The following is a 13,820-nucleotide window of genomic DNA, read 5'->3' on the forward strand; positions in this document are numbered from 1 at the left end:
AATATATCAGATAGTATATTAATTATTCATCTTTATAAATCATTCATCCATATTTAAATCGTACTTATTACTTATCCATAACACTAAACGGTAGTTTTTAAATCATTCATCCATATTTAAATCGCACTTATTACTTACCCATAACATCAAATGGTACGACGTAACAATTAAAAAAACTACTAAAAATTAATTGAAAAGCATAATGTTATCATGAAAATAACAAAACAAGATGCATGGATCCCGACGTTTCAATAGGGATGATGTTGAAATTTGCATACGACTGTTCCCATGTTACTATCAAATACTTATGAGGAATCGATTGGGAGGTTATGTGGTCTACAGACTACACACACAAATGCAAGCGAAGCATTTAAAATAATAATAATTAATTTTTTTTTACCAAGACTAGAATCTCTAGCTTGATTTTTGATTTATTTGATGCGGTGCGTAAAAAAAAAATCAGTTAAAATTTCAAATTTTTTATTGTTAAATGGGTCAATCCAAACAAACAAATGGATTAAAATACAACTCCACACGTGCTCCCAAATGAATTATTCATTCCATTAAAATTATAAATGAAACATTTGTACATCAAAGCAAAGATGTGATTTTCTCGACTACTATTTGCTTAGTATAAAGTTAAGTCATTTTCTTGCTCTTGTTTTTTTTTCACGAAATTTCATTTTCCTAAGGGCCAGTTGTGGTTAACAGCACTACAACAGAGGCGACCCCATCAACTGATAATATAAAACTCGGGTCCAGTCTGCTTCAGCTCACGAAGCCGTATTTGAATTTCCGAGAACCCCAAAAAACACACACAAGAAAAATTTACGAAATTGTAATTTCAAAATAAATAAGACACGACATTCATTTTAATGGTAAATATTAATATTATAAATTTAAAACAGAACCAAGGGCAACTTTCATCAACAAAGTTACAAAACAACAACTAAGCCAAAAGTTTACACAGACCATACAACACAATCTAAGATCCTTAGATAACATGACCTTTGATGAAAGTAATCAGCCAGTAGCCCAGTACGAGGAATTACTTAATACGCGCGTTTATTCGGACACGGCCCTTTATTGTTAGAAAGTTTAGCAGCCAGTGTCGACACCAGTTCAGCAGTTAAGAGTGGTGAGTCTCCATCTGATTCAACAGGAAATTGCCTTCACTATTTCTATGCACCTGAACTTTGAACTTCTCCTCTTTACCTCCTCTGTTCACCTTGAGGAGCATGTCGAACTTTGCAGATGCATCGTCCACCTAGTACAGGAGAGTTGGACAGAAGTGATGATAATTATCATCTTATTTGCAAGCGATTTTATAAACTTGCACACACTCGTGTATGGAAGTGCATTTTCTATCATATATGGCAGTACGTTTTCGATGTACATTAACTAAATGTTCGGAAAAAAAAATGACTACATCAAGAAGCCTTTTTTTTGTTGCCATGAGATAGGGTAAGTTTCTACCAAGATCAGTTAATGAAATGCTGGACTATATCATATAGCATCATTTCACTGGACTCCGGTAAAATGGCCAAAATATAAATTCATAAATCACTCGATTTGAAAACCACAGAATTGCCCAACTTTTTTGTTACAGAGGTGGCAAAGCATCTATCAATACAATAAAACTTCTACTCTCCTTGATGATCTTTGCCAATCCATGACTTTTATATCACAAAGCAAGGAAAGTTACGTGTAGCGATTTATGCAGATAGCACAAACCAACAAGGCAGCCAAAAGAATCATTGATCGAACCGATGAATTCAAAAAAATGCAAAAAACAGGGATGTCTTGAGAAGAACGACTACCATAAAAAAGTCTATTCGTTTTGAGATTCCTTGCATTGATTAACAGGAGCCAAACAATAAGCGATATACCAAACATAAATATCCATGCCAAAAAATCAAATTAGAAATCTACCTCAGCGTTTGCGTGGACAATTTCCCTAAGTTCATACGGGAACAACGAGTTAGATCTCTCCTGAATAGATTTCACAGCATGTTGTGCAGCATCTTGAACAACTGGATCATGAACAGGCACTGATCGCCATCCACAGGCCTGCTCATCTGATTTGCAACAAAATCTTAGTAACCATTTTCAATCCCCACGGGAAGGGGGGGAAAAGTCTTTCCTTAACTAGAGGCAGCAATGAACTTCTTTTCTATTGTGCCAACCAAAATTCCACAAAACGTTTCACAAGCATGCATGTAAACAAAGAATTAACAGCATTCACTCTATCTCATTCATAGAGAAAAGGTGTCTATGAACAAGATCAGCATGTGTATAGTTCAACAAGGTCGATAAACTAGAGGCAGCAATGAACTTATATCGTGAAACAACTGAACAATTGGCAGCCATACCTTTCTTGACGCCAAGATCAGAGGAAGTAAACGACGGAACATCTTCAACATGCCTGAATTCTTGCAGCTCCTTGAAGTTCAACCACGGTTTTACCCAAACTTTAGCCTCGTACAGCTTCTTCTTCCCAGCATCAATTATCTCGAGTGTAAGATGATGCACAGTACCCGCAACCACTTGTTCTTTCGCCTTCACTACCCTCGCCAACTCAAACAGCGAATTCTGGAAAGAAAATTGAAATATAGCTTGTACGTATGATTAAGATAAGAAATAAACCGGGGATCAAAGAAGGTATCAGCTTGCGTAGTTGCATGGAGGAAAACGCCTAATAAATATGTATATCTCTACTTCACGACAATATCTCCGTTATTACACTAGTAAACATCGCAAAAAAAAAAAACAAAAAAAAACCTAAAATTTCTTAGCAATAACAAAACTGCAAATAACTCAGAAGAAAGAAAATTTGGGACAAAACCCCCCTCTACCCGACAAAAGAAGAACCGAGAAAAAAAAAACACAAAAATAACACAAGAAAGTGGATTCAATCGTTTTCAAGGGGAAAAAAAAATCCAAATTCGATGTGCCATTTCGTTCAAAATACAAACTTTGCTCATAAACACAAAACCAACATCCCAATTCCTCCTATACCCCATAAAACGCCATTGGACCAAGAATAATAAAAAAATTCCTCAGTACAGCAGATTGATCGGAGCGGGAAAAAAGACAGAGAAAGAGAAAAAAAAAAAGGTGAACTACATTTAAACGCATGGCACACCTCTTTCTTATTATGCTCTTGGACAGCATAACGGGCGATGTTTTCGATCTCGGCGCTGTTTTCAGAGCTGGAAGATTCGCGAACACCTCCGAGGGTCGAAGCCATTTGAATCGGCTGATTATCTTCGTTTCCGCAAAACCCTAGATTTTTTTCCTCTGGTTGATCGATAACAACGGCAATCGCCGATGAAGAAAACCAAAGCAGCAGAATCAAATAGAAATGGAAATTCAACAAATTAATCGCTCTCATTTAGCACTGGAGATTTGCGTTCGTATACAGTTCCTGACAAAATCTTGGTTTTTATAGTGACAACGATGCCTGAATAATTATTTTCTTAACACTTAAGTAACCAATTTGTTAAAAATTTCATTTAAATTCTACCCCAAAAAATATAAAATGACCATAAAATTGATTTTATAAATAAATAATATCTCTTTTATATTATAAAGTTTCAGGTATGAATAGTAAGTAGTAACTATTTTTTTATAAGCTATGTCATACTTAATTTTGTTTCCAAATATTATTAAATTTAAGACATAGATAATAACTATTTTTGATAGATTGTGTCATACCAAATTTTATTTTTATCTTCAAAATACGTTTATTTCAAAATTACTATAATTATTTTTAAATAAAATAAATAATAATAAATTAATAATAAAAAAAACATAACATTAAATATAAATTACTTAAATCTTATTATAATTTATATATTTGTTATGCACAAACATAGAACTATATTTTAGATAAAAATTTAATTTATATGTAAGCAAATCGTATGCATATGTTTAATAATGCTCATTAAAGAATCGATGACATTAAAAAATTTTATGATTGAAAGATGAATTCGTGATAATATATATTTCACAAATCATAATTAGTTATGACGGTTTCGCTGATCGCTTTTATTTGAGTCTGTCATGTACAATTATTATTTTCATACCAAAAGTTATTATAATATATAAGTAAAATTGATTTATCGATATTTTTTTTGAGTCAGTCACGTACAATTATTACTTTCATACCAAAAGTTACTTGTTATTATAATAAATATAAGCAAAAAAATTGATTTATCGAAAAAGAATTAGGAAATCGTCTTACAAACATAGTAACGTATATTTGTCAACTCCACTCCACCTTTTTTAATAGTCCAACACTAGCTTTTTCTTTTTGTCTTTTTTTATTATTCGGAATGGGAACGAAGATGGAGATTTAAATGTATTCGGTGGGTAGTTTTACGCGTGGAGAGATGTATGTGTGTTGCTGTCCTTTTCCAAGCTTAGCACTTGGCTTAATCTGCAACCATCCAAATGTCAGTTTCCTTCTCTTAGCTTCCAATTCAATCGTTTAAAAATTATATAATATATATATATATATATATATATATATATATATATTATTGTATACGCTTAGTTCCATCATAGCACGTGCATGTGTAGTGTCTTGATGATTGATACATTGATCATAAGAAAACTAACATCATTTTATTTTAATGTGATTTGATATATTGAGCGACGGGAAAACATATATATGTGACTTATCTATAATTATTTGATAAATGTTTCGGATATCACTCGTAAGACGATGATCAAGAGGTGCGACGAGTACTAGAGATAAGTATCACAAAATTTATAAAAAAAACAATGGTTATGTTTGTGAATTAAATAAAATCGTAAATATCAATTTTAATTTTGTACGTATTGATGTATGATATTTTTAGTTTTATTTCGTTTGTGGAGTGATTATACGTAGGGTTGGCATACCGTACTAAAATACCGGAATTTCGGCATAACGTATCGAAATTTTTTTGATATACAAACATTTTTTCGGTATATCGAATTTTTTTTCGGTATCTATACAGTATTAATATGAATTTTTTTCGTACCAAAGTTTCGAAATTTTACTATCGGTATCGGTATGAATTTTTTTTATACCAATATTTGTAGTAAGGTATATCGAAAAAACACCCCTAATTATACGTATGTATGCCTTAAATTCAAAGATGTCACCTGCCCTTGTTTACTTTGTTCATGCCTCTGAAGTCTTTGTCACTCTTAATTTGACATAATATATAATCAAGTTCGGCCGGTTTGTGCTTCGAAACTTCATGCTTGATATCATTATATAGAGTGGAGATAAGCATATAAAACATGTGAAAACGTATTTAAACAGCATATAAAATTGGGATCGTACAAATGTCATGACCAAAATGATGATGGAATCAACGATAACGAAATGGGAATAAGCATAATGGCAATAATTCGATTAGATAAGATACGATATCTGAAAAAGAAAATCCAAATCTAATTCAGGCAAACTTGTAATCTTATTAATTAAAATCATTCATTACAATTATAATCAATTCTAACCAATCAAGATAAAAACTCATCATTTATCCGAACAAATAAATAATGGGGGAAGCAAAAAAATTAGCTAAATTATGCGCTACAGAATTAAACGACCGATGAACATGAATAAGGTCTGAGATGACCGGTCCTAAAATTTTTTGCCGGATCTCGGTGGCACATATTCCAATATAGCCCAAAACTTCCTGTGTGATTATGACTGTTTTCACTGTCATTAAAAAGTTCGTAGGCCGTAACAACCTGATCATGTGAAAAGTTATTGTCATATAATAACTTAAACTGCGAGCATTTGTTTTGTTATTTTATTTCGAAGAAAAATATATCATGTATATATAAACATTGCGTAAAATATATATAACGGAATAATATTTAAAATAAAATCATATTTTATTTATTTATTAGTCAATTAATCGGTGGATATTAATGTGTCGAAAGTAAATTTAAATTATAAGTTCCTTAGTTTATTTTAACATATAATTAAGTTGGGTAGTACATCTTGACATTTTGGTGGTTACTTGATTGCAGGGTGTACTTTGAAATGAAATTATTGATTGGTATCTATTCTTAGATACGAAAGTTTTTGAAAAAAGTTTAGTGTTTATAATCTTTAAAAATAAGTGATTATTGATATTCTCTTAACAAAAGTGATTTGTTAAGAGAATATCCATAATCACTTATTTTTAGAGGTTGCAAACACTATCTAAACTTGTGATAATTTTCAGATTTTATTTATGAGTAAATTTTATGTCTGATCAGTCTATAATGGAATAGTATAATTTTTATGTTACATGTGCAACGAAAATCATGTTCTTGATTTTTATTTTTATTTTATTTAAAAAAGAAAGCAAATTTGTTTCAACAAATCTGATAAGGTTCAACACAAAAAAGGGACCCTCCCATTCAATATCAGTCATAGAACTTACCGTCATAGCTAACGATAGATGAGATCCTAGCATATAGGTAATACTCAAATCATACATCCAACGGTTCGTATTTTTACACATAAGCGTAAATAATTATATATTTATTTGTTTGTTTGATTCAGCTTATTCGGAACCACTCAAAGCGGATGATATGACATATATTATTTAATCATATTTGATTTGTCATAACTCAGTTGATGTAAAAAGATCAGTGTCATGTACAAAATGTTATCCAAATATGTTAATTTACAATATTATGTATCATGTATGGTTTAATCACAAGCTAAATAATATCTACAATAATTTTCATTTTTTTACTAAATTAAATTCGAGTAATTTGGATATACGAAGTTTAAGATATTTTTATTGAAAAAATTGACTATGTAGGGTATATATATTAATTAATATCATTCTCAAGGAAAATTTAGGGCAAACGTGTAAAACAATTTTAGCCAATAAATATTTATCGCTAATTGTTTTTTTTTAAAAAAAATTAAAGGACCAAAGGCATCGGATCCACGTCACTGTAAAACACGTGTCGATAAAGATGAGGCGAAGTTACTTAAGAATTGGGATAACGGTGAGTTTTTAAGGAGTCAACTCACCCAAAAGTTAAATCATTTTTTTAACAAAAAGTTAATGGGACCCACAAACGTAGATCACATTAAGTTCGATTCGTGTTGGATTCTCATTGGTCCACGTTTTCAACCGAAATATTCCAAAAACACGTGGTGATCTAAGATGGGGAGAGAGTTTTGAATGGACGGCAGAGATCTTCGTTTTCTCATTCAGTGTTTCTACGTCAAACCAACTATGTATGTCGGATACGTTTCACTTTCCTGCCCGGGACGGTGGTGGGCACGCGGGCAGCTGCCCGCTCAATCAACAATTACTATAATGTGGCCATGGATGTGCATAAAATCTCGCTTGTTTCTCTGAATTTTCGTTGATTTGTCTGTTTCGTGAATTTTCGATTGTGAAGAGATTTGTAATCATGGCGAGTATGTGCTTCGGAGTTAACGTTGGTGAGGCGGAGACGGCGGCGCCGGTGGAACCGAGCTCGAAATCTGCTCGGAGGAGGAGGTTGCTGGAGATCCACCAGTTCAAGTATGTGGCCACCGATATGGCGGTTGCGAATCCGCTGGAGAGCGGGGAAAGAAGGAAGCGGCAGAAGATGGAGGAGGTGGTTCCGGCGTCTCCGCCGAGGGAGTGCGCGAACGCTGTCCAGAACTGCGAGGTGAAGGAGATCGAAAAGGGATTGATCGGTGATGGCGTACCTGGGGAGAAAGGGCCTGAAACAAAATCTTTTGATTTGACGGCATCGACCTCGGAACCGCAGCTTGTTGTGGCGGTTCCTGAGTGCCCAAAGTACGGGATGACTTCTGTTTGCGGAAGGAGAAGAGATATGGAAGATGCGGTGGCGATATGCCCCAGTTTTTCTGATCGAACCTCTGATTTTACGGCCGGGATTCATCTCTTCGGAGTCTATGACGGCCATGGCTGCTCGCACGTAAGCTTCGAAACTTGGCCTCGAAGCACCTCGATTAGGATTTTTTTTTTAATTTTTCATTTTCAATTGGTTTTGTTCAGGTTGCGACAAGGTGCAAGGATCGAATGCACGAAATTGTGAAAACCGAAATCGAAAGCGGCGACGGAGCTTCGTGGGAGCAAATGATGTCAGAAAGTTTCTCGAAAATGGACAAAGATGTTACCGAATGGTCTACCAGCGACAGAACTGGGGACGAGTCCTCCGGCTCCGTCTGCCGGTGCGAGCTAAAGACTCCACAGAGTGAGGCTGTAGGTTCCACCGCTGTCGTGACGATCGTGACGCCGGACAAGATCATCGTCTCGAATTGCGGTGATTCTCGAGCCGTCCTTTGTCGGAACGGCGTGGCGATTCCCCTTTCCGTGGACCACAAGGTTGATTGATTTGCCGTAATTCAACTTTCTGTCAGAAAATTCTGTTTCGTTCATATTGGATTGACGTGAATTTTGCTTTGGATACAGCCGGACCGACCAGATGAACTGAAACGAATTAACGATTCCGGCGGCCGAGTTATATACTGGGACGGCCCTCGAGTTCTTGGAGTCTTAGCAATGTCTCGTGCAATCGGTATAACTTCAATTTCCCGAATCAATGAAAGCTTGATTCAATTTCAGATTCTATTCATTTCTAATCTGGGTTTTCTTCAGGTGATAATTATTTGAAGCCGTACGTCATATCGGAGCCGGAGGTTACCGTGACGGAGCGGGCGGCGGAGGACGAGTGCTTGATATTAGCAAGCGACGGGCTTTGGGATGTGGTTTCGAACGAGACAGCCTGCGCGGTGGCGCTCAAATGTTTGCAGTCGTGTAAACCGAGATCGCCGCCGAGATCCCCGGGAAATGACATCACCTACACGGCGGCGGGGGAGAGTTCCGACAAGGCTTGCTCGGATGCGTCAATTCTTTTGACCAAACTAGCCTTGGCTCGCCATAGTGCCGACAACGTTAGTGTCGTCGTGGTCGATTTGCGGAGAAGCCAATGAAAGGGCAAATTGGTCATTCTAGTGTGAAATTTATTATTTTAATTTTAAAAGATATACGTGTGTTTTCTACGTGCCTTGAAGAAGAGCCATTGCAATTATTTATAATTAATTAATGTTGATATCTGCGATATTTTTGCTGATTACGATTATTTTTATGATTTTTTATTATTATTATTATTTATTTACACATCTTTCTCGAAAACAAAAGTAATAAAAGTCTTTTCTCGAAAGGAAAAAAAAAAGTAATAAAAGTCTATACATTTAATTTTTTAATCTAACTTTTGACCGAAAATTCATCTAATCAAATGTTCTCAAAGATTATACTTTCTTTTTTCATATTATATTAATTAATTATAAAAATTTAATCATTGAAATATAGACGTTCTAATTATTATGGTATGGGCCAACTAAAACTTTTGAAAAGACGAAGAATTATTTGGGGTAGTTTACCGAATAACGAAATGTATTTGATAATAAAAATGGCTTAAAAAGATGATGATGTGTCATTCGCTCGAAATTTTGAATTCATGTGAAAATTGATGCATCAATTTTTATTCTATTTTTGCCAGCCCAAGTGACACCATGAATGCCATTTGTTAATATTGGCTTGTGTTTGAATTCGAATATTTATTTCTTCGTTTGTATAGAAAAATAAAAAAAGTTATTCTATTTTCCAGAACACATAAAACATATTAGTTTAATAAAAAATTATTCTATTTATTTTAGAACACATTTAATTTATAAATTTGTTTTTTTGGAAACGAAAAATTTAACTGTACGTGTGATGAAATATTGAATATTGATATAAATTATATATCAATCATTACATCATCAAAATTTCAATTCCCAAAACGTTATGATTTATTAAATATAAAATCATGCAATATAATAATAAAATTTATCGATATAATTAATGTGAATATCGATATACAGATTGGTGATATTTATTTAAATCGTACTATGTATACTATGAAACTCACATATTGGGTTATAAAATGTATTTAAAATTACAAAACTATCCTAAATACATTTTTGAAAGATTTTTTTCAAATCAAATATAGAAACAATTTTGTAATTCGAAATACAAATTTGCAAACCAATTCGTAACCTTCACTTAGATCATAATCATATATATATATATATGTATATGTATCAGTCATATATAAACTAAAATGGGCACAGTTGGCCTACATGATCGTTAGTATTTTCTATATATGATTATTTATTTATATTTCCATCTGCATCTTTTGTTGCTTTAAATAAAAATTCTATCTTATATATACTGCAAAATAATAATAATAATAATAATAATAATAATAATAAATAAATAAATAAATAAATAACACAGATATTCCCATCATTATAATAACACAGAGATTGCTTTAATCATTATAATTAAGTTGGTTTGCATTATTATTAACTTATTATATTAAAGCATCTAACAAAATGGTATTTTGGCAATTTACTCAATTATCATGCCACGTCTAGAATTTATGAAAACAATGAGCTGGTGCTTATTTAAAAATTTGTACTATAATTCGTCATGTGTTAAAGAAGAAGACGTGCTAAACATTAGTTATTTACAATAAATAGATCTTGTGATTACTATTGTTCCATATCACACAGGTTGGCAAGGTGCAATTTATTTTCAAAATAGTACAAAGTCCTATAAAATATTTTTCCATTTATTATTATTAATTCATTTTCCTATTATTTTTAGGTTCTCTAGAACATTTAAAATGTGCCACGTCTCCAAGGTTCTCAGAGTCGGGTCCAATTAATCCACGTGAATATATATTTTTAATAGATCACAAAAACTCTTTTATTGTAAATACGAACGACTCATTTCACAAAAAAACTTTACTTTTTTTTAACTATTATAATACAAGTATATAAAGTGAACTTGCAATTTTCTCAACTCAAATAATTAAAAGATTGTATTTTGTTCTTCAATCGTACATAATAAAAAATTGTTGCCGGAATTGAAAGTTGAAACTTGAAACTTCTCAACAAACATATCCCTACTGATTATAAAATAATAATAAACACTAGAACAAATTTTTTTTAAATATTATATTAGAAAGTGGAGCAATTCACTTTGTCCATTAATTTAGAATCACGTGTTTGCTTGAATAACTAATCCGCCACATCTCGAATATATGCAAAATGCCAATTCTTATATATGTTCAGTCGTTATCTTTCATTAAATTAATCAATTACGTCATGACAAATCAATTTTTTCAGTCGTGATCAAATCAATATCATATTTACGAATATATTTATAATGATAATAATTAATAATATTAGTAATTTAAGTACGTAACAAACTAAAATTTAAATATATATACATATATATCAATTAGGTAAAACAGTAGTTAATTTGAAGAATCTGATTTTTTTTTCTTTAAGTGATTAGTCCGAAATTTTATGGATGATTAAGATTGGAATAAAGTTACAGAAATGAGGCATGCATGGAATCGAGTTCTCTAATAACGACAAGATATGAGCCAACAATTAATAACATGTGTGATTCTCCCCATATGATCCTCTCCAGATTTTCTGGAGTAATAAATATATAAAATAAATCGTAATAAATATATAAAATAAATCGTATCAAAATATTTAATCGGTAAAGTATCATTCAGTACCTAAATTCAAACAAATATACATGTTCAGTCTCCCGTTAGAAAAATGTTTGTTTAAACTTTCCGAGCCCACATTTTTTTCTCGGATGAAAATCAGTACAAAACATTAAAAATAAGGTACGAATACATGATATTCCAGTACAAAACATTGAAAATCTGGTATAAATGTATGATTTTTGAGTACTCAAATATATAGATAAATATTGACATTAATGGCAAATTATATGTTTTGATGAAAATGGGTACAAAATATCGGAAATAAAGCACTAATATATGTTTTTTGAGTACGAAATGTGTTAGATCTGATACAAATATATGATTTTTGAATACTAAAAATATTAATATTAATAACATATTTTTCTTATTAATAAAAATATTCATGTTAATTTTATACTCAAAATCTTAGTTTTTATACTAGATTTTCAATATTTTGTACTAAAATATCATATATTCGTACCTTATTTTCAATGTTTTGTACTCATTTTTATCCGAGAAAAAAATGTGGACCCAAGGAGTTCAAACAAATATTTTTCTAACAAGGAACTGAACATACATATGTGTTTGGATTTAGGTACTGAATTACGAATTTACCCATATTTAATTCGTTGTTTCACCATTAACAATTCCATCTCCCTCGATGTCAAATATATAAAATTTAACGTCAGAAATTTATTTTTTTTTAAAGATGATCAAATTAACTTGTTAATTAAATTCTATTTTCGACATTTTTATAGTTCAAAGGGAAAACAAACATAGATTTATTTTTCTGAAAAGAAGGAAAGACACAGCTAGCCATTATTATTTATTTCATTATTCCGATGAAATTATTATTATCGCACATACAAAATCTGCGTCTCATCGGGAAAAAGAACAGCTGACTCAACCACAAACAGAGTGGTAAGTGGTTTCCACAAACTCGTCGAGTTTAGACGAAGATGCCGCTGAGCTGGCACTGCTGGGGGCGAGTGAATTGGCACCTGCGGGGAAGATTTCTAGCCCTCTCGTAAACCTTCTGGAAGCCCTCGCCTTGGTATCCGCCTCCCTCCTGCTGCTGCTCCCTCACCGCCTGCCTGATGGCTTCGCAGCGGCACTGCTCATTCACGTTGCGTATCTCGTTGCAGCACTGCCTCAGGTCCCCGCTCTGCTCGCCGCCGCCGCCGCGGGGGTTGATGAGTTCCTCGTACTCGAACTCACTTTGTCTTCCTTGTTGCAGGTACCTTTGGCAGGACTGGAACTTACGGCCCTGAAGCTGCTGGCGGCACTGTTCGTGCTGCCCCGGATTGGTTTCGTCCACCACCGTGGTGGTGATGGTGGTGGTGTAGGTGTTGGCGGTGGCCGCCTGCAGGGTTAGCATGGCGGCCACCAGGAGAGCCGCCGCGAGTGCGAGGTTCTTCGCCATTATATGGCTTGGGGATTTAATTTGCTTCTCTGGAAACTGTGTGTTTGTTTTGATTTTTGTGGGAGTGGAGTGGAGTGGAGTTTTTGGAGGTGCGGTGAAGGGCTTTTTATAGTGGTTTAATTTTTTTTTGTGGGTTTGCATGAGTTTCTACGTGTTGATTGATGAGGCAAAACGTGGATGGGTGGCGTTTTCGAGCTTTCGCGTCCAGTTTGCATGCCTTTTACGTGTTGAGAGTCGATGACAGAAATCAGATGAAATTTAATATAATTTTCTGCACGTTTTAATAGGATCAAGCGAAGAGGGGCGTTTTCGAGCTTCCACGTCCACTTTTACATGCAAGGAGCTGTTATTTAATTAAAAACTCCATTTTTGTTTAATTTCTTCACGATGTAGTTTTTTTAAAAAAGATTTAGAAATATATATGTAGAGATGCATCTACAGATGTTTATGTTATTAGTACTCGTAGAGATCAGTTTTGGGATATATCTGAGATCTACAAAATAACAATTATATATATTATTAAATGAAATTCACTCAATGTAACATATATAGAAAAAACCGTAAATGATCAGACCATTCAATATCCACACGACTTGGTATGTATGTGATAAACTCGTGCTTCTTCCAAAGTTTGAATTATAAGCCGAGTACTTTTAATTTCCTCCACCCTAAATTCTGTTCGAAATACCGTAAGACTATTTTGAAAGACGACTAATCAATGAAAAGCAATCAATTTTAATCATCTACATTGCATAAAATCGATCCTACGTACTGATCAAATCGCCGGCCGGTATGCGCGGCCACCGCATAGTAG

The 13,820-nt window shown here is 33.4% G+C and overlaps 3 protein-coding genes across 3 annotated transcripts; 1 reads left to right on the top strand and 2 right to left on the bottom strand.

The window, feature by feature from the left end:
• Positions 1 to 866: 866 nt before the first annotated feature.
• LOC140881827 (cysteine proteinase inhibitor 6-like) lies at positions 867 to 3,442 on the bottom strand. The gene is made up of 4 exons (XM_073287430.1): positions 3,146 to 3,442; positions 2,373 to 2,592; positions 1,933 to 2,078; positions 867 to 1,267 (listed from the first exon to the last, which is right to left on the bottom strand). The coding sequence occupies exons 1-4, from the start codon at positions 3,392 to 3,394 to the stop codon at positions 1,130 to 1,132; spliced, it is 753 nt and encodes a 250-aa protein (XP_073143531.1). The 5' UTR covers positions 3,395 to 3,442; the 3' UTR covers positions 867 to 1,129.
• A 3,911-nt stretch (positions 3,443 to 7,353) lies between these two features.
• On the top strand, positions 7,354 to 9,103 carry LOC140880516 (protein phosphatase 2C 37-like). The gene is made up of 4 exons (XM_073285035.1): positions 7,354 to 7,944; positions 8,025 to 8,354; positions 8,442 to 8,547; positions 8,628 to 9,103. The coding sequence occupies exons 1-4, from the start codon at positions 7,429 to 7,431 to the stop codon at positions 8,960 to 8,962; spliced, it is 1,287 nt and encodes a 428-aa protein (XP_073141136.1). The 5' UTR covers positions 7,354 to 7,428; the 3' UTR covers positions 8,963 to 9,103.
• A 3,293-nt stretch (positions 9,104 to 12,396) lies between these two features.
• On the bottom strand, positions 12,397 to 13,059 carry LOC140885281 (2S seed storage albumin protein-like). Its single transcript, XM_073292241.1, has one exon. The coding sequence runs from the start codon at positions 13,004 to 13,006 to the stop codon at positions 12,533 to 12,535; it is 474 nt and encodes a 157-aa protein (XP_073148342.1). The 5' UTR covers positions 13,007 to 13,059; the 3' UTR covers positions 12,397 to 12,532.
• Positions 13,060 to 13,820: the final 761 nt, after the last annotated feature.

Source organism: Henckelia pumila, chromosome 2, assembly GCF_033568475.1.
Source record: "Henckelia pumila isolate YLH828 chromosome 2, ASM3356847v2, whole genome shotgun sequence".
Taxonomy (NCBI): domain Eukaryota; kingdom Viridiplantae; phylum Streptophyta; class Magnoliopsida; order Lamiales; family Gesneriaceae; genus Henckelia; species Henckelia pumila.

Bases quoted from the DNA above. Each gene is read 5' to 3' on its own strand.
- LOC140881827 (XM_073287430.1), bottom strand. From the start codon at position 3,394: ATGAGAGCGATTAATTTGTTGAATTTCCATTTCTATTTGATTCTGCTG. The intron at 2,593-3,145 runs GTGTGCCATGCG...TTTTCTTTCCAG, and splicing joins AAGAGCATAATAAGAAAGAG to AATTCGCTGTTTGAGTTGGC. The intron at 1,268-1,932 runs GTAGATTTCTAA...CTCCTGTACTAG, and splicing joins TTGTCCACGCAAACGCTGAG to GTGGACGATGCATCTGCAAA.
- LOC140880516 (XM_073285035.1), top strand. From the start codon at position 7,429: ATGGCGAGTATGTGCTTCGGAGTTAACGTTGGTGAGGCGGAGACGGCG. The intron at 8,355-8,441 runs GTTGATTGATTT...CTTTGGATACAG, and splicing joins CCCTTTCCGTGGACCACAAG to CCGGACCGACCAGATGAACT. The intron at 8,548-8,627 runs GTATAACTTCAA...GGTTTTCTTCAG, and splicing joins AGCAATGTCTCGTGCAATCG to GTGATAATTATTTGAAGCCG.
- LOC140885281 (XM_073292241.1), bottom strand. From the start codon at position 13,006: ATGGCGAAGAACCTCGCACTCGCGGCGGCTCTCCTGGTGGCCGCCATG.